This window comes from Colossoma macropomum, unplaced genomic scaffold, assembly GCF_904425465.1.
Source record: "Colossoma macropomum unplaced genomic scaffold, Colossoma_macropomum, whole genome shotgun sequence".
Lineage (NCBI taxonomy): Eukaryota > Metazoa > Chordata > Actinopteri > Characiformes > Serrasalmidae > Colossoma > Colossoma macropomum.
This window is the reverse complement of record NW_023494789.1, coordinates 43,011,673-43,037,219: the sequence shown is the minus strand read 5'-3', so window position 1 is coordinate 43,037,219 and position 25,547 is coordinate 43,011,673. Positions and strand designations below refer to the sequence as shown.

The following is a 25,547-nucleotide window of genomic DNA, read 5'->3' as shown; positions in this document are numbered from 1 at the left end:
TGGATTCAGCACTGTTTAGGATAATCTTGGTGTGCATTTGGTATTTTCACAGCAGAATTTAAATAATATTTCACATCTTATACTGATTAAATGCATTAATGCCACATGACAATATTCTTCTATGTTGTGGAGCTTAGTTTCATGTAATTTTCCTACTATTTATAATGTATGATTTTGCTTTTAATTTGTTTAACTGTAAAGCTTACTAAGGTGCTGCATTTATCAGAAATGCTCTTTAAATAAAGTCTATGCTAACAAACCTTTTTCCCTTAAATTAAAATGTAATCGATTTTTCTAAATGGCTCCATAATTCAGTGTGTGTGACGTAAACAGTAATTCAGAGTGGTCTGGCATGAAATGGTTCAGATTTGTTTACAGTGGTGGTGATAGGAACCAGAGGTCACCATGACTACAACACAAATACAGACATTTTATTTACTATCTAAAACCACCAGTGAATCTACATGTGTCTTCTGAGTTTAATGTGGAATGTTGATGATGTTAAAATATTCATAAATCTGCAAAAATAATATGCAGCCATATAATAGTACATTAACAAAACAGTTATCATGTGTGTTAAATCTGGTTAACTCATTAGTTTGTTTTTTTTTTTTGTTTTTTTTTAAAAGTTAAGATGTAAGGCAGCCAAATGAATTACCTTCTCAAGTTAGAAATGCACTTACCTTTTTTGTTAAAACTCCAAACGTACTTACCTTTTTAAGTTAAAACTCCAAATGTACTTACCATTTTAAGTCAGTAGTCTAAATGTACTTACCTTTTTAAGTTAGAACAATGTAGTTAAAAATATCACTCATTTAAAAAACAGCCTTTCCAGAGCCCAATGTTGTAGATGAAAAATTGTTACCTCAATATTTTGTCTTGCCCGTTGGGCTGCCCAGCTCTAACAATGTTTATCGTGACACTAAAATACCCAGATGCAATGCTCTTTTTCAGCGTTATCTTTTAGATTTAAAATATTGCTTCTTGTTTAATTTTTGGCAAGAACAGTTTTACCGCATGATTATGTTCCTGTGTTAAAGGAACATTTAAAAGAAGACATGTAGAAGAGTTTGATATGGAAAGACAGGGAACGCGCAGATGGCTTTGATACTGGCATTATTCATTTATAGTCTTTGTCAGGCGTACAGTGGTTTCTTATTATATTGTTTGTTTCTTACAATTTTGTTTATAAGATTTAATAAAATCACTGTGTGTTTTGCTGGTGTATAAATGCTATTACTAAATACAAATGTAGCAACTGTAGATTCTACAGGTCAATTAAAAAATATAGGGGGATGACATTCCAAAAGAACTAAATGAACTGTGCTGTGCCGCAAATCTTTACATGCCCAGTCGACGCCCTGTAAAATGTTTCTAAATTGGAATTCCTCTTCAACCCTCTGGGGTCCACGAATGCACCCACATGTTAAATTTGATATTCCTACATATTTTTCTCTATCTTTGCAATAATATAGCACAGAAATACAAGTCAGACATTTTCTGAATCTGTAGAGTCACCCTTTCCATTCCATCTTATCATGAGATTGTACATGACTCACATACAGAGTTATGAGGCTATGAAGAGGGGCTGAGATACACGTCATCTGCCTCTCACCGTCTGTAACTGGTGGATCCGTGTGTCCATCTACATTCTGTGTCAAACTGACCAATGGACACTCAGGAAAGCACTAAGGACTGACCCATCACATCAGAAACCCTTCATTCTTCATTCAGTCCACATCGGAGACACATGTGAAATAGTGTACAGCTGCTGAAGTTGCTGCAGTGGTTTTAGAAAGTAGTGATGGAGATAATGGAGCATTTTATTATATGAATCACATGAGTATCATGTTATATGAAGAACCTTTAAAGGAGAATTTAAGACTATATGCGCAAATCCAGGAAAAGCCCCAGACCCCAGAGAACTAACTGAGCAAACATGGTAACTTCTGATGGTCAGTATGTATGGAAGATGTATTAGTCAGAATGGACACTCTACTGCACTGCAGGGATTTGGAGCTAAAAGTGCTGTGCAGGTGTTTCATCACAACAGTGTTATAAATAACTGAGGCCTATAAATTACCATGGAAATGCATCAATAGGCATTCTGCCAACAGATGCAGTGAGGTATCATCAGCCTGAAGAACCTGAAGTCACAAACAGTAGTGCTGGATTTGTGTGGACGTGTATTTCACTCACCAATACAGCCACTCAACATCAACTGCTCACTGGTCCACTTGTAGTGTTTCCATCGATTTCTTGACACAGTTTAACCATGTAGTGGACCTCTGGCCCAGGTGTGGTGCGACCTGGAAACAAACAAACACTTAAAACTTTTTTAAAATTGCTTAAATAGCTCCAGGCAAGTGTGCTCACTGTCCCCTAGTGTGTGTGTTCACTAGTGTGCATGTATGTGGGTGTTTCACTGTGCGGATGGGTTAAATGCGGAGGTCTAATTCCACAGTGTGCAAAGCACAGTTGGCTTATGGTTCTGAATTAAGTTCAATTCAATTCCATAAACTCACAGAAGAAGACGTGATGTAAATGTAATGTAAAACTCAAACTTCATGCCACAGCTTTTTTTTTTAACATCGCGCCACTTTACCTGAAAATATGTCATCTAAAAGGTGAAGAATTTTTAAATCCATTATTTCGTGTTTGGTTTTAGCATTGCTCCAAAAGTGTTTTGCTGTGTCTCGCGGCAAGGCTGCTTGATTATTTCTGGTACCGCTGTCTGTTCCCACGCATGCGCAGACTGAGACATCCAAAAGAAATCAGAGTAAGAGCTAAAATCCAGCCTCTTTATCTAATTTTAATCAGATTTCTAGATGGGCAAATGGTGTTTAAATGACCATTTGAATAATCGCTGCAGATAACTGATTTTGATCAGATTACTGAGTGCATGTAAACACACTCACTGTTTTAATGCTTCTCTGTTATTTGGGGGATGTCCATTCCTATGTGTCCCCCTGTAACGTCATCTCGCTGCATCCTGTTCATTACAGTGGAGAGCTCTGCTGCATGGTGTGTAGTGCATGATGGTTTGTGATGTGGTAACATTTGGGGCTTGGACCTGGATTTTCTATAAAGCGGCTCGTGGCAACATCTCTTGCACTGCAAAAAATGGAATCTTGTCGAGTAAAATTATCGCAAATCTAGTCAATAAATCTAATATTTCTCCTGGTTAGATTCCTGAAAGCTTATTTCAAGATTATATAACTTATTTCCAAACAATTTTAGCTTGTTTTAAGTGATTTTATTAAGTAAATTTATCTCACTATAGGCAGATAATTTTGCTTGTTTTGAGAAATGTGCTTGAAACCAGCTAAATGATCTGCCAGTCTACTGAGATAATTTTCTTGATAAAATTACTTAAAGCAGGTAAAATGTCTAGAAATAAGCTTGATAATCTTATAATAAGTGTACAACCATCTCAAAAGAAGTAAGTAAGATAATTTCACTTGACTTTATACTATTTTTTGTAGTGTGTAAAAGCACATATAAATAAATTTGACTTTCATTTTGGCTTTGACTTAAGATTTGGAGAGAAGATGTTCGATTGGATAAAGTTTGCGTGTTTCTAGCTGGAAGACAAAATGTAAGCCATATAGAGGTCGGAGGTTACTTGCTAAGGTTGCTAGTTTGCTAGTGAGGTTAAGCAAGCTAACTTTCTATCTTGTATGGACGACTGCTGCATTCCGAAAATCATAAAAAGCACAAATCTACATTCGAGTCTAATTTAAAGCTTCTGTGCAACAGCAAACAGCATTTCAGAGTGTTTACTGGTCCAGATGTGTCCAATAAGGTCCCTTCATTTCCATAACAAAACACCCACCAGCAGCGAGACAAACACATATACTATATTTCCGAAAGTATTCGCTCGTCTGCCTTCACATACATATGAACTTGAGTGACATCCCATTCTTAATCCATAGAGTTTAATATGATGTCGACCCACCCTCTGCAGCTATAACAGCTTCAACTCTGGGAAGGCTTCCCACAAGGTTTAAGTGTGTTTATGGGAATTTTTGACCATTCTTCCAGAAGCGCATTTGTGAGGTCAGACACTGACGTTGGACAACAAGGCCTGGCTCGCAGTCTCCGCTCTAATTCATCCCAAAGGTGTTCTATCTGGTTGAGGTCAGGACTCTGTGCAAGCCAGTCAAGTTCTTCCACACCAAACTAGCTCACCAATGTCTTTATGGAACTTGCTTTGTCCACTGGTGTGTAGTCATGTTGGAACAGGAAGGGGCCATCCCCAAACTGTTCCCACAAAGTTGGGAGCATGAAATTGTCCAAAATCTCTTGGTCTGCTGAAGCATTAAGAGTTCCTTTCACTGGAACTAAGGGGCCGAGCCCAACTCCTGAAAAACAACCCCACACCATAATCCCCCCTCCACCAAACTTGACACTTGGCTCAATGCATTCAGACAAGTACTGTTCATCTGGCAACCCCCAAAACCAGACTCGTCCATCGGATTGCCACACGGAGAAGCGTGATTTGTCACTCCAGAGAACACGTCTCCACTCCTCTAGAGTCCAGTGGCGGCACTTTACACCACTGCATTCGACGCTTTGCATTGCGCTTGGTGAAGTAAGGCTTAGATGCAGCTGCTCGGCCATGGAAACCCATTCCATGAAGCTCTCTACGCTGTTCTTGAGCTAATCTGAAGGCCACATGAAGTTTGGAGGTCTGTGGTGATTGACTCTGCAGAAAGTTGGCAAACTCTGCGCACTATGCGCCTCAGCATCCGCTGACACCGCTCTGTCATTTTACGTGGCCTACCACTTCGTGGCTGAGTTGCTGTCGTTCCCAATCACTTCCACTTTGTTATAATACCACTGACAGTTGACTGTGGAATATTTAGTAGCGAGGAAATTTCACGACTGGACTTGTTGCACAGGTGGCATCCTATCACGGTACCACACAGGAATTCACTGAGCTCCTGAGAGCGACCCATTCTTTCACAAATGTTTGTAGAAGCAGTCTGCATGCCTAGGTGCTTGGTTTTATACATCTGTGGCCATGGAAGTGATTGAAACACCTGAATTCAATGATTTGGATGGTGAGTGAATATTTTTGGCAATATAGTGTATGTAGTCTTTGGAGGGGGTCATCCCACCCCTCCAAGACACAGACACAAGCTTGTGGATGATTAGTTTACTTTTCCCGGCTATAAGTATGGCACATATACCACAAAATATAGTTTCATTCCTCAGCTCATCTGTCCACAACAATGCACTCAGTATTCTTTTTTCAAAAGACGATAATCTATGTGTGTAAAGAATTAAAATAAAAACCAAATAAAATAGTCTTTTACCTTTATTTTACAATATACCGATTTAAAGTAGTACTCAATATTATTATTATCAGACACATCATACATGGCTCATTGATTGGGTTCCTACATATTAATGTCTACATGAAATATACAGTATACTTGTGAACAAATTTCCTTTATCATCCATTTTTAGAATTATTCACCATAATTAAGCAAAAAATATAGAATACCGCCATCTGGTGGCCAAAACGAGAAACAAGCTCTCCATCCCCGTGGAAACCCAACCTCACGAGCCTGCTAACTTGTAGCTACAGCTCACAAAACAAAATTGGAGCAAATTACATTATAAATAAAACAATGAATACTGTGAAATGCACTTTACCTTACCTGCAATGAGCACAGCAACTACAAAATGTAGTTTCAGTCCTACTTTGGTCAGCTTTTCTGTCTAAATGAAACAAGCTAGCGTTAGCACAGCGTCATGTAGCTACAACAATAACATGATAGCTCACTGTGCTAGTTCCAACTTCAATATATTGGAGTACTCTAAGGAGTATTATTTATGAATATTTAAGTTAATTGGATATTATTGCTCTTTTCAGTGTTTCTTTACTTTTATTCCTGGGACACAGTCTGAAACATTACTTACCCAGAGCAATACACTCGATTTACTTTAACGAGAGTTTCCCATGATTCCTTTATAAAGACGAGGCTGCATTTCACTGACTGACCAGTGGGGGGTGCCAAACTCATTACGCGGCAATTTCACTTAATAGCTACCAAACACAGCTATTTTTCACAGTTACTCGATAGATAGATAGATATATAGATAGATAGATAGATAGATAGATAGATAGATAGATAGATAGACAGTGGATAGATAGACAGACAGATAGATTGATAGACAGATAGACAGACAGATAGATAGACAGACAGACAGATAGATGGATAGACAAATAGACAGACAGACAGATGGATGGATAGACTGTATCTGACTGCTTTATAGGAAGAAGTAGCTCTTCTGTAGTTTAGGGTTCAAAGCGGTCTGCTTGCGCGAGTTGATGCTGTTTTAATATTTATAGCTTGCAAACGAGTGGGCGGGGAGGCGAAGTGTGAATGGGCGTGTCGGTCTGGAGAAGGGGCGTGTCTTCTGAAACAGTGATCTCACAGAGAGCCGCGCGGTCGGTGTGCCGGTGCGCTGAGGACTCGGCTGGCTGTGATTGGGGATGCAGCCCGTGTGTGTGAGCGCTGTGTTTGGGCAGTGACGAGCGGCGGAGGTGGACAGAGCTGGACAGCAGCAGCGGCAGCGGAGAGGTACAGTGACGCACCAGAAAATATGACCAGCTTCTGTAGCAGTTTGGCACGCTTAGCCAAAGCGTGGCGCAGTGCTCAGTCTCACTGCACCAGAGTTCCTCTTCACTGGTAGTCTCTGCAAATGTGTCAGTGTTTGGGAAAACTGGATGAGGATGTTGCGTTTGCTTTTTTTCAGGAGTGTCGTCACCAACTCGCGAGTGGCGGAGATCTTGCTGTTGGTGGTTTGGGAATCTCTTCGTGACCATTTGGACGCAACTTTAACCCCCCCCCCTTCTTGCCTTTGCAATGGTGACATATGGAAGGCTTGCCGAGCTGTTCGCGTTAGCAGCGCGAGACGTTACCGCCGTCTCCGTCACCATGGGTGCCAATACTTTTGCCTGAAACCGTTCCAAGCAGCACCACATATGCGCGTGCAGCCTGTTGGAGTGCAGGGCTGTAGGGCAGAGAGCAGCTGAAGCTGAGGGAATGGCCGCTGAGTGCCAGCCTCTGGAGGAACGGGTCTGGATGCCATAAGCAGGTGGACAGAGGGGCAGAAAAGTGGGGGGGCTCGGGAGGATGCCCACCGGGGCAAATGTGCACTCTTCTCCGGCGGTGGCAGCCAACGCTGAGGGAGAGGAGATCGAGGTGCTGGAGAGCACAGAGGTTCTTCCAGCAGCACCTGAAGATGTAAGTAGTCAGTTAACTTTACTGTGCAACCAGTACAGCAGAGTTTCAGCTCGTTAAAGGGCCCATATCTTACATTTCTCATGTATTTTGGTTTTACCCTCCCGTCGCCCCTACCTGCCCCACATACACAAGGCTGCTTGATAGAAATACAAGGTAGGTGTTTCTAATAAAGTGACCACATTATTAGAAACGCCTATTTTGGATTTCTACCAACTGGTCACTTTATTAGAAACACATCTTGTACTTCTAACAACTGGCCACGTTATCAGAAACATACCTTGTATTTCTATCAAGTAGCCACTTTATTAGAAACACCTATCTTGTGCTTCTATCAAGTGGCCACGTTATTGAAAACACCTACCGTGTACATACTCTAACTGGCCACTTTATCAGAAACACCCACTTTGTACTTCTATCAAGTGGTAGGTGTTTCTAATAAAGTGACCACATTATTAGAAACAGCTACATTGTCTTTCTACCAATTGGTCACTTTATTAGAAACACCTACCTTGTACTTCCACTAACTGGCCACTTTATTAGAAACACCTACCTTGTACTTCCACTAACTGGCCAATTTATTAAAAATACATATCTTAAATTTCTAACAACTGTCCTCTTTATCAGAACCACCTACCTCATACATCTATCAAGTGACCACTTTATTAGAAAGACCTAACTTGTACTTCCACTAACTGGCCACTTTATTAGAAACACCTACCTTGTATGACTACCAACTGGCCCCTTTAATAGAAACTTATGTCTTATACCTTTACTAACTGACCACCTTTTTAGAAACTCCCTCTGTGGTTTCCAGGGGTTTCTGATAAAGTGGCCAGGCAGTGTACACGAGCGCCATACAGATTGTAGATCTTCAGAGCTCATCAGTTTCTTCCATATTCCTCTCCTGCTCACTCTTATTTCCTTTTCGCTCTCTCCCCGTTTCTCTCTCTCTTTCTCTCTTATGCTCATTTCCTCGTGCAGCAGTGGAAGTCTCTGTTTGATAAGGTAGGTTCTCCATCTCTCTGTCTCTCCACCAGGGACTCATACTCACGTGTTTGCGTTCTAATGAACTTTAACCTAATCTCTGAGTGTCTAGAGCAAATCAGATTTTAAAGCAATGCAGATTTGAAGATGATGGAAGGTTTTGAGCAGGAGGTTCATTTGCATCTATACTGCTTTCTCTCTGTGCTTAGCAGTCATTGTGGATTGTGTTGTATTGGTGGATTGAGTCTGTTTATTGGCTCCCAGTATATATTGGCTGTCAAAAGTTTGGGGACACAGATTTTCAGCAGTGGCGTATTGTGACTGTCAATGCTAGGCCTTTAGTTTAGGCAGTCCAAACTTAAAAAACAAGGGAAAAAAACACCAGTACCATCATGCTAATTTCTGCTAGCACCACTATGGGACTCTAGCAGTATGTTAGTGCTAAGGTAATGGCAAGTCACATGAACATGTTTTTGGCTGTTCTAGATTTTACACGGGCACTTTAAGCTTTTGAAAGACATTTATATATTTGAGCATGTATGTGTCACATTTACAGTGATATTTTACATTGACTCTTTCAGTAAAGAGTCTGGGCATAGAGCTGCCGTCGCTGTTTGCCATTCCTAACAACTAACCTCTGAACACAAAATTGTAAATAAGCATGGTTGGTTGATTCCTCTTGCTTCTATCTACCTAGATACCTAGTTACCCTCCGATACTGATACATACATACATCATCTAAACCGCTTATCCTTCTGGGTCGCGGTGGGGTGCTGGAGCCTATCAGCGCTACCCACTGCGCCACCGTGCTGCCCCCGATACTGATATGATTCTGCTATTATTGTGCATCCCTAGTTAGTCACGTAATTATTTACATTACATTTATGTTCAGTATCAGCAGATTAAGGTCTGCACTTCTGACCTTTTCACATTTGTTTCAATGTTAGAAAATTACAAAATGTGAAGGATATGAAAAACTTTACACACAGTATTCAATGAATATTAATATTCATTCAATTAACATCATCCTAAAATATCTCCTCTTATACTTGCAAACATATATGTGGTGTAGATTGAAAGGTAGAATCTGCACTTTCCGCACAAATCATGCACTTTTTATTGCGTTGTGAGTCAGAAGTAATTCATCTAAAATTATAGCCTGACTTTGTTATTGTCAGTGACGTCTGTAGCTGAGGAATATTTGAAAGGTAACAGTGAAAATCAAATATTACTGGTGAACAGAAGGCAAGATGTCCTTAGACTGATGAAGGGGGGTGGAGGTGTGGCCTGCTGTTGGCGTTTGGGTGCTGCTGATAGTGGTGACCCTGATAGTGACCCGTGCAAATACGATTACAGTGACCCCTGTTACAGTGATGTGGGTATGTAAGTGGCCTCATCAGCGGGCGACTGACGGACGGAGAGAAAACCCTCATCCTCTCTCTCTCTCTCTCTCTCTCTCTCTCTCTCTCTCTCTCTCTCTCTCTCAAACTCTGCACCTGCCTAACCCTTAACCCCTCCCAGCACAAACACACACACACACACACACACACACACACACACATCCTCCCAGACACACTAGGGGAGGAGGACAATAGGGGAAAGTAAAATGGGGGGTAGATGATAAAGAAACAATTGCTTATGAGGCCACTAATTCTGGTTTTCTGCATTTATTTGACAAGAATATACATGTACATTTCTTTGGTTAAGGTATGTGCACATATAGATACTTACATATATGTAATAAATGTAATATGTGTCTTTTAGATATATATATATATATACACATAGGCACACATGCACACATGGAACATAATATTACATGTAGATGCAGGAGAAATTTATTTACATATAGATAACATATACACATAAGCAGTTATATATATATATATATATATATATATAACACGTATGGGACTGTGCTACAAGCCCGCATTCTGACATAGTAAAATACTGTGTGTGTGGATTTGCATTAGCTGGGCCTCTTTATCTGTTCTGCTTATTCAGGCGGCATCACTTTGTTCCTTATACAGTCTGGGATTTTGCCTAGTGCTCAGGTCATGACCTTGCGAAGCTATAAATCTGCTGCATTGTGGGTATTGTAGGCTATAGAGACACATCGCCACACTCAGACCAAAGAGCTAATGAAGCAGTTAAATTGCAGGAGGAGCTGGAACAGCAGTCGTTTAGAGCACAAATATCCACAATCCATAAATAACACGCATACATATTCATCACACAAACATGAAAAGCTGTCAGCGCTGGGCGATTAGTTCCCGCTGCTGTTCCACTAGTGCTCTGGCAGATGGCTCTTTATGTCCTGCCTGTTTATGACAACTTCCTAATAAGTTGTGTTTTTTTTTTAAATAAATACTTAACTGTTAAATCTCTCTGCAGTTTAATTCACTTTTATTACAGTGTGTGACATAATAATAGAACTGCATAAAAATGTGTCATTATGTACACATAATATTGCAGCGGCACCAAGACAGTGTAGATGGTAGTAGGGCTGTAGGTGGTAGTAAGGCTTCTATGAATGATTAACCTGTTAATAATGATTTGATTAATTGACCATTGTGCTGCCACCATTAACAAGCAGTTTCTCATTTTATATTGCATTGAGACAATAAAAGCCAACCAACAAACAAATATATAAACATTATAGAGCATGATAGAGCACTTTTTAAATGAAACATCTATCGCCTCCTAAACTTCCTGTAGCGTATTACAGTTAGAGCTGGGCGATATGGCCAAAAACGTTATCACGATAAACAAAACTCATATCGTTCGATATCGATACATATCGCGATAAATGTCAAAATATGACGTTTGAAGGCTGATTTTGCTCCTGGGTGGTTAATTGTAGTTTTAAACTATCACTTATGGTCCGATCATGACAAACACTCGGCAAACAGTGGAACATTTCACTAATCTGTCATGGAAGAGTGGGAGAAAGTTTCTGAGCTGTTTTTATCAGCTTGAAAAGCACAGCTGCAATTTTTGTAATAGTCATGATTTAAGAAAGAAAACAGATTATTTTTAGCTGTCTGGTGACGAGCACTTGGCTACCGCGTTACAAATGCTAAACAAGTGGCCAACAACAGAGCTAAACTCTTTAGTTTCTCAACAACGTCAGCTCGGTTCGGTAGGTCACTGCGGTCACTCCTACCACATCCATGTCAGAGCATATCACAGTATTCAGACACCAGCCAGCGACGACTGGGTTTCTCTATGCTACCGTAGTAGTTTAAGGGATGAACCGCAGTATATCTGACGTTCGCTGTGTAAAAGCATTATCTGCAGTGTGAATCTCTCACACCAGTCACAGAGTCCTCCTTTTAGCTATGTTTAAACTGAAAGCGGTGATTTTGTGTCTTGTTTGATCTACCGTATCATCAATTCACCGTGTTGTGCTGGAGCGCTGCTTCAAGTTAGCCAGCTGCTAAAAACAGCTAGCCTGGAGAGATAGCGCTCTCCCGCTCTCCAATGCCTCACAGCTTCCTCAGTTTACTTTCGAACATGAACCCACTTCTTTCACTTTCGTTGCGAGAGAATGCACTAATACTAAAATATGACGGTTTGGCGCTGAAACACGGCGCTGCAGACGTGATTTAACACCGCTAAAGTTGTTAGGATGCACGGAAAGAGGTGAGTTCGCTGTAGGACAGTACAGTTACACCACTGACCTCGTCACTCACACTCGGTCACAGGAGAACAGATCGCCGGTCGCTCCACTCAAACAGGGACTGTATAACTCCGCATTTCAGCCATTGCTAAAGTATATTTGGCGACCCTTTTTTTACTCGTGGCCCCCTCCTTCTCTAATCAAGTCGAAAAATTCGGAAGTGCGCCCTCTCCTGGCGACAGCTGAGTAATGTCGCTTTCCTTGCAGTAGAAAACGCCACCAGGGCTTTCGCTAAAATGTGGAAGTGTGAGAGTGGTGTATTATATCGAACATTTATCGAACCTGTCTTATCGCTCTATCGAGGAAAAGTTATATTGCGATACTTATCGTTATCATTTTATCACCCAGCCCTAATTACAGTCTGTCAGAATGACTGTGTGGATCATATGAACATTATAGAGCACTTTTTAAATGAAACAATAGAAGCCATATCGCCCCCTACACTTTCTGTAGAGTATTAGAGTCTGTCAGAATGACTGTGTGGATCATATGAACATTATAGAGCGTTTTTTAAATGAAACAGTAGAAGCCATATCGCCCCCTATACTTCCTGTAGTGTATTACAGTCTGTCAGATTGCATGGATAATATAAACATATATGCATTAGAGCACACTTGTTTCCTTTAAGCAAGTTAACATATCAGCCTTATTTGTTTTATAATTGACATTGTCAGCTCATCGTTGCAGCCTTACATATTAGTGTAGACACAATATTAAAGTGCAGTGTTTTCAGTATATCTGAACAATATGTATTCCATACTGTGCCAGCAGTAAATAAGTAGCAGATTTGTGTTTCAGAGAGATACTGGTGACTGGTGGTCTCAAGCACTGTAACCACATAATGCATATTATTGCACATTACATTCAAAAACTGCAGGAAACACAAGCCGTCCCGTTCACTGATTGGAAACGCTTGGTTGTTTCAGTGTTCTGCTGAGTTATATGGTGCTCGGTGGTGAATGGGGCAGCTGGGAAGGTCCGTAAATGGGTGAATTCAGTAGCATAGCTGATTATACGGTCAGCATAAAAGCATTCTTTTGATGAGTGTCTGAATTGCTGAGCTGCACCGAGTGTCACTGCGTGAGCGCAGTTCAGTCTGATTCGGAGGAATGGCTTTATTGGGCCTTTTTGTTTAGTTACAGTTCCTTTATTGTTGTCTCTTGGCATTAGCGGTGACCTTTGTGCTGGAATTTCATTATTTGTGCTCGGACTCACATGGTTCTTATGGAATTAAGATTAGCACTAATACTGGCACTAACCAGCCTGTGTTTGAAAATGGACAAAAGTGCATGTATAGTTCTGGCTTGAAGATAATGGCTACTACTCTTTTTAGCTGTGTGGCAAGTTTGAAATTTTTTTAATACAGTAAAACCACTTTGGTTGCAGTTAAATGTATAAAATGTATGTAATACACTCCGAATATTGGTAGTAAGAAATGATAGATGTGTCCAGAATGATAAACAGAGCTGTGGATGATTCTAAAATGACTGAAAATGCTGCATCAAGAATAAGATACTCATCAGATTTCAAAAGTGTAGATCAAACCAAAATAATGTAAACAGACAATCGTAGTGTATTTTTTATCATTTTATGTCCTTGTTGTTCACAGTATACTTGAAATCTTGAAACACCTTCTGTTGAATAGTTTGTAATAATTAAAAATACACTGTAAAAGTTATTGTTGTCCATAAAATAACAGTAATTTTTGACTGCTGTTGTACTTTAATGCATTTTTATATATAATAGCTTATCATACAGTGTCACAGTGCTAATTGGTGAAATCTAAACTCCCATTACTTGGTAGCTACAATAGCTTCGCTGCTAAAACTAAATAAATAAATACATTCCTTTAGTCCCCCCCCAAAAAAGAGATGAAGAAACACTAGCATGGCAGAGCCAGATGCTGATTTTAGGACATCCAGAGAAAGTAACTCTAAACAAACCGCAGCAGAGCAGATAAACAATCAGAGAACACAAAAATAAAATGTTCTAAAGCCACAAATACCAGTATAAGCTCATCTAACAGGTATCTCAGTCTGCTGGTGTTGGGTTCTACAGCGTGCCTGGAGATACAATAGCACTGTGATACCATAGAACGAGGAGAGAGAGAGAGACTGTCTGTCTGTCTGAGTGTCTGTCTGTAATTTACCACCTGCTCTCAGACTGATAGGCCTCCATACAGCTGGAGCCCCTCCAGTGAATACATTGGTATGAATGAGTGACTGAAAACAGAGAAAGAGAGAAACAGATGGAGAGGAGCAGAAAGGGAAAAAAGAAGACGAGAGAGAGAGGGAAGTGGGAGAGATAGAGAAAAGGAGAGTGAAAGAGAGAGGGGGAGAGAGGAAGGGGAGACAAGGAGAAAGGGAGAGTGAAAGAACGGGAGAGAGAGCAGGAGGGTTGAGAGAGCGAGAAGGGGAAAGAAAAAGGGAGAGATTGAGAGAAAAAGAGAGTGAAAAAAGAGGGAGAAAATGATAGAGATAGAGGAAAGGAGAGGTGAGAGAGAAAGGGAGAGACAGAAAAGGAGAGTGAAAGAAACAGAGAAAGGGAGAAAAAAGAGAGATGGTTGAGAGAGCAAGAAGAGGAGAGAGGACGGGATGCAGGGAGAAAAGGAGAGTGAAAGAGTGAAAGGGAGAGAGGTGGTTGAGAGAGCGAGAAGGGGAAAGAAAAAAGGGAGAGAGAGAAAAAAGTGAAAAAGGGAGAAAATGATAAAGAGAGAAAAGGAGAGAGAAAGAGGGAGAGACAGAGAAAAGGAGAGTGAAAAAAAGAAAAAGCGAGAGAAAGGGAGAGATGGAAGAGAAAGAACAAGGGTGAAAGAAGAAGAAAGAGAGAGTAGGGTAGAGAGAGAACAAGGAGAGATAGAGAGAAAGAACCGGTGAAAGAGAAAGTGGAAGAGAAAGAGAAAAGAAGTGAGAGATGGTAGAGAGACTGAGAGTGAGTGCAAAAAGGGGAGAAAAAAGGGAGAGATATAGACGAAAGGATTGTAAGTAAAAAGTGCAGTGGATGATGGATAAAACAGAAGAGAAAGAACTGAATCAGAGGAGGGAAAGAGGTTAAAAAAGAGAAAGATAGAAAGAGAAAGATAGAGAAGGAGCGTAATGTAGAAGGAGAGAGAGAAACAGAGTGATTATTCTGTATTCATGTGTCGCATGTGACCCTCTCACACACCAGCTGTGCTACAAAAACCACTTCACACACCAGCTGACCTCTCCAGGCTCCGCCCACAAGTGTGTTCTTTCGTAGCTACTGTTGTGTAGTTAGACAAGCTTTACAGATAAAAAAATCTCATTCAACCTGGTGAGAAACTGTAGAACAGACTCAGTTTATATCACAATACCTACATTTAGAGTCAGTTATTCATTCAACCTAATGAGAAACTGTAGAACAGACTCAGTTTATATCACAATACCTACATTTAGAGTCAGTTATTCATTCAACCTAATGAAAAACTGTAGAACAGACTCGGTTTATATCACAATACCTACATTTAGAGCCAGTTATTCATTCAACCTAATGAAAAACTGTAGAACAGACTCGGTTTATATCACAATACCTGCATTTAGAGCCAGTTATTCATTCAGCCCAATGGCAAACAGCTGGAAAAAATGCTGTTAACCACAGCAAATGTTAACTCCGTCACCCTGAGATTTTTACTTGTGTTTTAATGAAAGGTTTTAGAGAGCCCAGATTTTCCAGCAAGCTTCGCTGGAACTGGGCTGACCAGTAACTCCTCTGTAACATACGTTAATGCTTGTTTACACCATTGTACTAATGTTCATTTTTTTACATATGTCCGTATCATTCTGTATAATCTGTAAACGAGTCAGTGAAAATAAGGTTTTCAAAATGACAGCTTTTAAAATTCTTATTAAAAAGGACATGATGTGCATGTTTATATTTACATATGTTTGTATTTATATCTCTGCATTTTCTATTTTAAATATAGTGAGTGTTATCAAAGCCTACTTAAGTTATTAAACTGTGCTGGGCTGGTTCCACCATTTGACTCACTGGTTGAGCTGCCTGACTTTTCAGACTAATTTCAAATTACACAGGCATCAGCTTAGACACCCGTAGAAAACTTTGTCCTTCAACTTGAGCTTATACTTTCATTTAAATTTGTGAAAGGGCTACTGATTTTAGGATTGCGCTATGAAGGTCATTTGGGCTCTTCTTTATGATGCAGTACCCCAGACTCTCTTCCGTAAAAGCAAGTCAAAATTAAAGTCCTTTGTTTTTGATTGTACCACCTGACGTTTGAGGAAGTAAGAACTAGTGGACCAAAGTTTTTGAGTTGAGAGAGTTGCCTTATTTTGCAACATGGTTTTTATTTTAAATTTCTCAAACATAAAATCAGGCCAGACTATTTTCATTAAAATTTAATATAACTAAATAACCTTTTTTGATAGTTTACTTAATCAACATATTTTGTTGGACGGGTGCACCATTTTTAGACTTTTGGAGGCAAAAAGAAACTAAAATGAATTGTATGAAGGTGCACTGAGAATTATTTTGATATGTCATGTATTTATGAAATTTTATAAAAAATAAAAGACTTGGACACAAAAATGCACATCATGTCAATGACCCATGTATTAGGTATTATATTGTGTGTCTCCTCAGACCTGCATATATATATATATATTCATATCTGCATATGTACATTCATACATCTTTTTAGCTTCTTTCATATTGTCCCTTTATTATTCTATTCTTTTTAATTGTTTTTTTAGTTTATTTGTCTTTTAGAGAAATTCTTGAGTGTTTTTCTTGCCTGGTGAAGACTAATTCCTTGTATGTTACAGTCTTGGTGAAATAAAGTGATTCTGATTCTGGTTAGAAGAAAGTACAACAATAAATCATCTGCACAACAGTAAAAGAAATATTATGCTTATATGTATGACGTGTTCTATGAGGAGCAGATATATATACAAAAATGATGGGTCCCAGAACGAACCTGTGTGAAACCCCACGTGTCATAGTGGCAGATGAAGAGAAGAGTCGACCTAAAGCAAACAAACCAGGTGGGAAAACAGCCTTGTTTCAACAGGATGTTCAGCAGCATTGTGTAAAATGTGTTCAATCTCATAACTTTAGCTATGTAAGAACAGATTCCACACACCAAATCCGGTCTTCATTTCACTTTTCTCTCATTTCTGCCGTTCCACCTCTCTCTTGTTCCCTGGCTCTCTCTCCTCTGCTCTTTAAATAGCTTGTGATAATGAGAGGAACCTCCTGGCTGTGAAGTGTGAAAATCTCAGACATTGGAAAAAGACGATGATAAAAATAGAGTTGGATGAAGAGCTTAAGAACTGCTCGCTCTCTCTCTCTCTCTCTCTTCCAGATTGAGCCTAAACATTTAGTCCAGCTCAAGGCCTTGCAGTCATACAGTCCAACTGCAATAGATCAGGGTTCATTCTGATTCGATCGGTATATAGTATTGATAACTTGTTCTCACATGAACTTTTATCAGTGCTTTGCTGTAGCTGAATTGTCCTTTTTCTGATTTGAGTGACGCCAGAATTCCTTTGTTTCTCTGCTCTCTTGTTTTTCTAGGAATCAGACATGTTTTAGCTTGTCTTGCTGGGCTGAACTCTTTTCTAAATATGTGTTGGGCTTGGTCAGTCCTGAACATCCTCATGGATCATAAGAATTAGGTTTAAATGGATCTTCCATGTGATGTAGCTGCCTAAGGTCTCACAGATTGTGAGTTCATTCTTTATCCTTTATAATTAAGCCTTTAAAATCCCAGGCTTATTACATACTAAGGCTTATTATTCAGTAACTACAGGGACATCAATGCAAACTAGCTGAGTTATTCTTAGGTTAAGACCGTGAGCAATTTAAGGGGTTAATAGTTTTGTTACCATGTCTTTAAGACCGGTATATGTAGAAGAGCTCTGTTCTGAATGGTTGTCCTCTACTGTGTATCTAATTCAAAAGGCAGTCTGAACTAAAGCACACTTTATAACTTCAGAGTAAATAGGGTGGGGCTAAACTGCTGTAGGCTAAAATAGTAGATATATGTAAATGCACTTGTTTTCACTTGTTTTCATTTCAGTGCTTCACAAAAACAAATTCCAAACAGGTTGTTTTGCAGCTCACTTTCTGTAAATGGACTGAATGGTACATTTTAAAACTTTAACCGTGTTTACGTGCATCATTGAGTTTATTTATTTTAAAAAAGTGATACAGTTTTCCATTAAATGGGCCCTTTAAGGACGACACACATGTCCGAATACTTTTTTGGGGCTGTGTATGGGAAAAATATAAGTATCATGATATTATGTTTTTGCCGTATCACCTCCTCAGAGCAGTGATGTGATAGTGTCTCCTTCACAGAGAGCAGGTCCAGGTTCACCGAGCTAACAGGGCAACAAGTCCTCATGATCTTTCGGTGTTTGATCTGTTGACTGACACTGAAGGTGTTTAGAGATTCAACTGATGCCAAAAAGACAGAGAGAGTGAGAGAGGAAAAAGAGAGAGGGAAAGACAGAGAGACGGAGAGAGAGAAAAAGATATAGAGAGAGAAGGGGGAGAGAGAGAGGGAGACAGAAAGAGGGAAAAGAAGAAAGACTGAGAGATAAGGACAGACATATAAGTAGAGCAAGAAAATTGAGAGAAGGAAAGAAGGAGAGAAAGGAAGGGCAGAGATGTAGATGTAGAGAGAGGACAGACAGAGAGAGGAAAAGAGAGAAAGACAAAGAAAGAGGGAAAAGAAGAAAGAGAGAGAAGGACAGACAGATAAGTACAGCAAAAAGATTAAGAGAAGAGGAGAGAGAGAGGAAAAAGACAGGGATAGAGAGAGAGGGGGAAACGGAGAGAGAAAGGAAGGGAGAGAGACACAAAGATAGAGCATGATAGAAGGGAAAGAGAGAGAGGAAAGAGAGAAAGATAAAAGTGAGAGAGAGTGAAAGAGAAAGGATGGGAGAGAGAGAGGGAAGGAGAGGAAAGAGAGAGAAATAAGGATAGAGAGAGAAAAGAGAAAGGGAGACAGATAGAGAGACAGTGAGAGAAGGAAAAAAGAAGTGTAGAGACAGAAGTAAAAAGAGAGAGGAAGGGAGATGCAAAAATAGATCAAGAGAGAGAAAAAAGAGAGGGAGGAAAAAGAGATGTAGAGATAGAGAGAGAGGAAAGAAGGAGAGAGAAAGAGAAAGGAAGGGAGAGAGATGTAGAGAGAAAGAGAGAGAGAGAGAGAGAGAGAGAAAGTCTGTGTGTGGGAGGAGTGCCAGTAGAAGGAGGTTCTGGCTCTTAGCATATGTTTGTGTGTGTGTGTGTGTGTGGCAGCTGTCAGTGGTACTTGTCTGAAGTGCCTAACTAGTGAGTGTGTGAATGTGTGTGTGTGTTTACAGAGCAGAAGCTTTCATGCCCCGCTTCCCTCTGTCTCTCTCTCTCTCTCTTTCTCACACACACACACACACACACACACACACACACAATAAAACAAAATAAAGCTGGCAGACCACCTGCTAAACCACTTCTGCCCACACTTACAGACTGAGTGTGTGTGTTAGTTTATGTAGTGATGTCCTGTCCTCTTCCTCTTTTCTTTCTTTTAAAAATAATGAAAATGACAGGAAGAAAACATGAAATATTTGTTACACCTTTTATTGCACAGTTTCTATTTATTTTGAGTTCAATATATTAAAAATAAAATGAAACATTTTCTTTTTGCAGTATGGGACCCTCAAATAAAGAAGAACATCACTTCATTAACAGGTTACTAGCGGTGCTCTGTTGGTGACCCTGCCAGTCTGCAGTGATAGCAGAGGAGGGTAAAGTTCAGCAACCTCGCTGCTGGGCTTTAGTTACATTTAGAGAATCAAATGCCTTCAAAAAGGGACAATTATTTATTATCGCCAAAAACTAATTCTTCAGTGACATGAAGCCCAAGTCAGATATTCGCCAGCTTTTTATTCAAATTTTCCCGTTCCACCTTAAATGGAGCAGCAGTTACTTTCTGGCTCTTCAGCCGTAAGTACTGCTGGACTATTTAAGGTGGAATGGGTAATTTAGCATGCTAGCTACTAAAACATGAGCATACTACCAGCAATTTTTTATGCTTGTTATGAATAAAAGGACAAAAATTACATTGAAACAACATTAAACTAAGATAATAAGAGTTATCATATATTTTTAATGGTGAAAATTCTCACATTTGTGGGTTTCTTTGGCCGCTTGTGCGGCCATCTTGCCATTTTTCTTTAGCATTGGCAGTTTGATTCTCTGTCTGCAGCCCCCCTAGTGGCCATTATGCTTGGAATGGAAATTGACTCTTTTTTCATTGGTATAATCAAACTAGAACACTGTTGTCTCTCTGTGTGAAGTGTTGTGCTGCTAGCAAGCAATGAGAGGTCAAAGGGGAGGGCTGGTCTACTTTTGTCATCATATCTTCATCAGTATAATGTTGATTTTGTATTTGAGAACTAAACATTGAGTCGGACCCTCGTGTGTGACGTTAATATGTAAAGTCGTACAACGTGGTGCAAAAAAACTCGACACCTCTGACTTTTAAATGATTATATTCAGACTTTACACACGACTTGCTGGCAGCGCACGCTCACCATATTTTAGCCTGTTTTTATTCTCCTCACTCAGTAATGACACTTCTTTTAGTTTGAATGAAACAGTCTTACATATTGCAGCTTTACAAAAGAAAAAATGGTCCTAAATCAGGCGGACATTGCGTTTTATGGCTGCTGAGAGAAGCACTTAACTTATTACTATAGTCTCTGGATTTTATGCGTGAATTATAGTGTGCACATGTTTTAAAATAGCAAAAAGTGCCATTTTTAAAATACAAAGTTATTGATTTTGATATTAGCAACAAGGTGTTAAGTATCGGTCAAAGTATTCGCCTAGAAAATCCATATCGACGAGTCCACATGCTGTAACGTGAAGATCAGAGACCATCACACTGTGTCACGCTCAGTCTCCACTGAAACATCTCATAGGGGAGCAGAGCTCGCTGCTGGATCGAAGTATCTGCATGAACAGTGTGTGTAGAGAGACACTGTGTCCATTGAGATCACAGCTACATTCCCACAGCTTCATTCAGCAACAGCAGGCAGGTGGAGCGCTGACACATACCCCCCATCCCACCAACCCACACATACACAATACACCTGTGTTTTCCTTTCAAGCTCTCTCTCTCACTGTATGGCTGCTCTCTCCCTAGATTCACCACAAGCTGAAACTCAGCTGATGAGATACAGCACTTTAGAACAACACACTAGAATAATAGATATTAGTCCAAAAATACCCTCAATAAAAGCTTTTTATACACTAGAAAAATTTTAGTCAGTGAACAACCACAATAAATGCTCCTATCAGCTAGAATAGGAAATATTAGTTCATAAACAATCTCAATAAATGCTCCCATACACTAGAATGAGATATTATTTCATGAACAATCTCAATAAATGCTAGAAAAGGAGATATTAGTTCATAACAATCTCATAAATGGTCTCATACACTAGAATAGGTGTTATTAGTTTATTACAATCACAATAAATGCTCCTTTACACTAGAACAGGAGATATTTATCCATAAATGACCTCAATTAATGCTCCAATATGCTAGAATAGGAGATATTAGTTGATGAATGACCTCAGTAAACACTCCCATATGCTACAGAAGGAGATATTAGTTGATAAATGACCTTATTGAACATTCCTATAAGCTACAAAAGGAGATATTAGTCCATAAGTGGTCTCACTAAATACTCTCATACACTAGAAAAGGAGATATTAGTTCGTAACAATCACAATAAACCCTCCTTTACACTAGAATATAAGATATTTGTCCATAACCAGCCTCAATAAATGCTCCAGTACTCTAGAACAGGAGATATTAGTTGATAAACAGATAGACTGTGCAATAAACAGTCCCATGTATTACAAAAGGAGATAAACGACCTTTATGAACTCTTCTATATGCTAGAAAAGTAGATATTAATCCATAAATGACCTTAATGAACGCTCCTACACGCTAGAAAATGAGATACTGGCCCATATATTGTCTAAATGAACTCTCCTATAAGCTAGAAAAGGAGATATTAGTCAGGAAATTACCTCGATGAATACTCCTACATGCTAGAAAAGGAGATGTTAGTCCATAGACAATCTTAATGAATACTCCTATGAGCAAAAAAGGTGATATTAGTCCATAAACAACCTTGTTGAACACTCTTATATGCTAGAAAAAGAGATATTAGTCCATAACAGACCTTAATGAATGCTTCTATAAACTAGAAAAAGAGATATTAGAACCCCATTTCCAAAAAAGTTGGGACACTGGGCAAAATGTAAATAAAACAAAATGCAATGATGTGCAAATGATTTAAAACCTGTATTTCATTGAAAATGCTTCAGAGACAACAAATCAAATGTTGAAGCTGAGAAATTGTATTATTTAAAAAAAAAATGGCCAAAAACGTTGGGACGGGGGCAACAAAAGGCTGGTAAAGTTGTGTAAGGCTAAAAAAAACACCAGGTGGTTAATTGGCAACAGGTCAGTAACATGATTGGGTATAAATTGAGCATTTCAGAGAGGCTGAGTTTTTCAGAAGTAAAGATGAGAAGGGGTTCACCACTCTGTAAACGACTGCACGATCAAATTCATCTACAGTACATAATAACATTAAATGATTCAGAGAATCTGGAGAAATCTCTGTACGCAAGGGACAAGGCCAAAACCAGTATTTGCTGGCCGTGATCTTTGGGCCATCAGACGGTACTGCATTAAAAACAGACATGATTCTGTAGTGGAAATCACTGCATGGGCTCAGGAACACTTCTGAAAACCACTGTCTATGAAAACAGCTTGGCACTGCGTCCACAAATGCTAATTAAAACTCTAAAACACAAGAAGAAAGCATATATGTACAGGATCCAGAAATGCTGCCACCTTCTCTGGGCCTGAGCTAAAATGGACTGAGAGGAAGTGGAAAAGTGTCCAAACGAATCAACATTTGAATTTCTTTTTGAAAATCATGGACACTGTGTCCTCCGAGCTAAAGACCTCCTGGCTTGTTCTCAGTGCACAGTTTAAAAGCCAGCATTCATGATGGTATAGGGGTGCATTAGTACACATGGCATGGGTGACGTGCACGTCTGCGAAGGCACCATTAATGCTGAATGATATATGCATGTTTTGGCAACATATGCTGCCATATAGATGACGTCTTTTTCAGGGAAGGCCTTGATTATTTCAGCAAGACAATGTCAAACCACATTCTGCATGTATTACAACAGCATTGCTCCGTATTAAAAGAGTCCGGGTGCTAAACTGACCTGCCTGCAGTCCAGACCTGTCACCACTAATAACATTCGGTGCATTATGTTAAGCAAAAATGGGAAAACATTTCACTTTCGAAACTACAGCAGTTGGTCTCCTCCGTTCCCAAACGCTTACAGAGTGCTGTTAAAAGAAGAGGTGATGAAACACTGTGGTAAACATGCCCCCGTCCCAACTTTTTTGGAACGTGTTGTTGGTATCATATTCAAAATGGGCATATATTTTTCAAAAAGCAATAAGATGTCTCAGTTTCAACATTTGATTTGTTGTCTTTGTGCTATTTTCAATGAAATATAAGGTTTAAATGATTTGCACATCATTGCATTTTGTTTTTATTTACATTTTGCATAGCATCCCAACTTTTTTGGAAATGGGGTTTGTGGATGAAAACTGATTCATACACGAAACAACAGAGGAAGCAGCGCAGCAGGACAAACTGTGCTTGTTCTAGAGATGTACAGGGCAGTTTGATGACGGAAACGAAATGTAGCCTGTTTGTTTTCCCACTGCTGTCTCAGTTTCACAGGAAAAACTGCATCTTTCTGACTTAAAAGACAGCGATGCTCTCTCTGTTGTCTGTGAGAGGGGTTGTTTTGTCTGTCTTTAAGCTCAGTCAGTCTCAGGCTGCTGTCCTGATTCGTGGCTTAATTACAGGAGATGGTGGGAGGCGTCCTCCATGTGTTTTGTCTCATCTCTCTCTGGGATTCTCTGGCTTTTTTCCTGCCACAGATATTTCTCAGGCATTTCAGCTATTGGTTTAGACTGGATTAAGTCTTTATTGTAAATGATTCTGTAAACAACATACAGACAGATACAGTGCAGGCTTATGATGTTTGCATGAATTTGCGATGACTGCATGGAATCTGTATGAATATGTAATGAATGAATGAGTCTAGTGAATGCATGGATTTGTTGTGAATGCATGAACCTTTGATGAATATATATATATGAATGAATCTGTGGTGAATTAATGAATCCGTGAGGACTGCATGAATCTGTGGTGAATGAATGATGTGTGATGGCTGCATGAATCTGATGACTGAATGAATGAATTCATGAGGTCTTCTTGGCTATTGAGAGATAGACGAGAAATGAGAGGGTGAGGGAACATGAGAGTGAAGGAAAGAGAGAGAGAGAGAGAGAGAGAGAGAGAGAGAGAGACCTTGACCTGTGGGGATTAACAGTAATAGGATTATGGGGCAGCGGGTGTTCGCTGCTGTCCATTCACTCTGAACAATCACAGATCAGCTTCTGGATTACTGACCAAAAACTCAGCATGGAGCGTCATCTGAGCTCTTTACACTGACTGGACTTTTGACTGGACTGAAGTTTTCACTGAGCCAGATCGACGCGCTGCACTTTTTTTTCCCATCATGCGAACTCTAGCGGGCCTCATGTTCCCTCATTACTTCTCCAAGATGGAAGTTTAGAATGACCGATCTACAGTTTCCAATAATATTTAATACATGTTATTGCAAATAATTGCATAAAAGTAAGAAAAGAAAGCTGTGGAGCAAATGAAGAAACAGTGGATGATTCTAAATGACAGAGAAAGGCTTATAACACTATTCGTTACGTGTTACTGGTGTTGTATGAATGAGGTGTAACACCAGTGACTGTGACACCACTGACAGTCTGGTTAAAACTGAGGATTTTGTAAATTGGCTGATCCATTGGTGCTCAAGTGACCTTGTACAACTATTTAAAATCAGCTTTAAAAATGATATATGACATTATTTTGACAAAATTTTAATTGCCCAGCCATTAAAGCACATAACACTGGTGACACATAGAAGTTATGTGCTGCCTGATAAACAACATGATTAATAAATTAATGAAATATGGTGAACAAGTGTGGACTCCTGCCTTGAGATGCCTTGAGATGCTTCCTCTCTGATGAGCCTCAACCCAAAGAAGCAGTTTAATAGAGCTGAAAATACTGTGTATATGAGTCCTGATAACACCAGTGACCAAAATCTCTGTGACAAATGAATTTTTTAAATAAAATACATATTTTAAAGTGTAAATTAATGATATAAAAAGTAAACATGAACCTGTTTTATACAAATTCCTCAATTAAACCTCTTAAAAATATTGTTTTAAGTTAAAAATGGTTTCTCAAATGTTGATAATTGGTTATGTGGCGGGCTGATTTATGTATGTACAGCGACTATGAAACAGGATAAAAAAAAAGCAAAATCTGAGAAATCATAAGGGAAAAGTATGATTTAATCTTAGGTCAACTGTATAATTGTATATACTGACTTTTGGAGCTGTGCCTAATATTTTAAGCATCTTTTAAGCCCTGCAACCTTTGTGACATG

General features: G+C 39.4%; 1 protein-coding gene across 3 annotated transcripts in view; it reads left to right on the top strand.

The window, feature by feature from the left end:
* The first annotated feature begins 7,042 nt into the window (after window positions 1–7,042).
* The window catches only part of rhbdl3 (rhomboid, veinlet-like 3 (Drosophila)), a 63,331-nt gene continuing 44,826 nt past the window's right edge, over window positions 7,043–25,547 (top strand). For all 3 annotated transcript variants that reach the window (XM_036571424.1, XM_036571423.1, XM_036571425.1), the window contains exons 1-2: window positions 7,043–7,262; window positions 8,244–8,267. In XM_036571424.1, coding sequence (XP_036427317.1) covers window positions 7,152–7,262; window positions 8,244–8,267 — 135 coding nt within the window. In that variant the 5' untranslated portion in view covers window positions 7,043–7,151. The remainder of the gene's footprint in view (window positions 7,263–8,243; window positions 8,268–25,547) is intronic.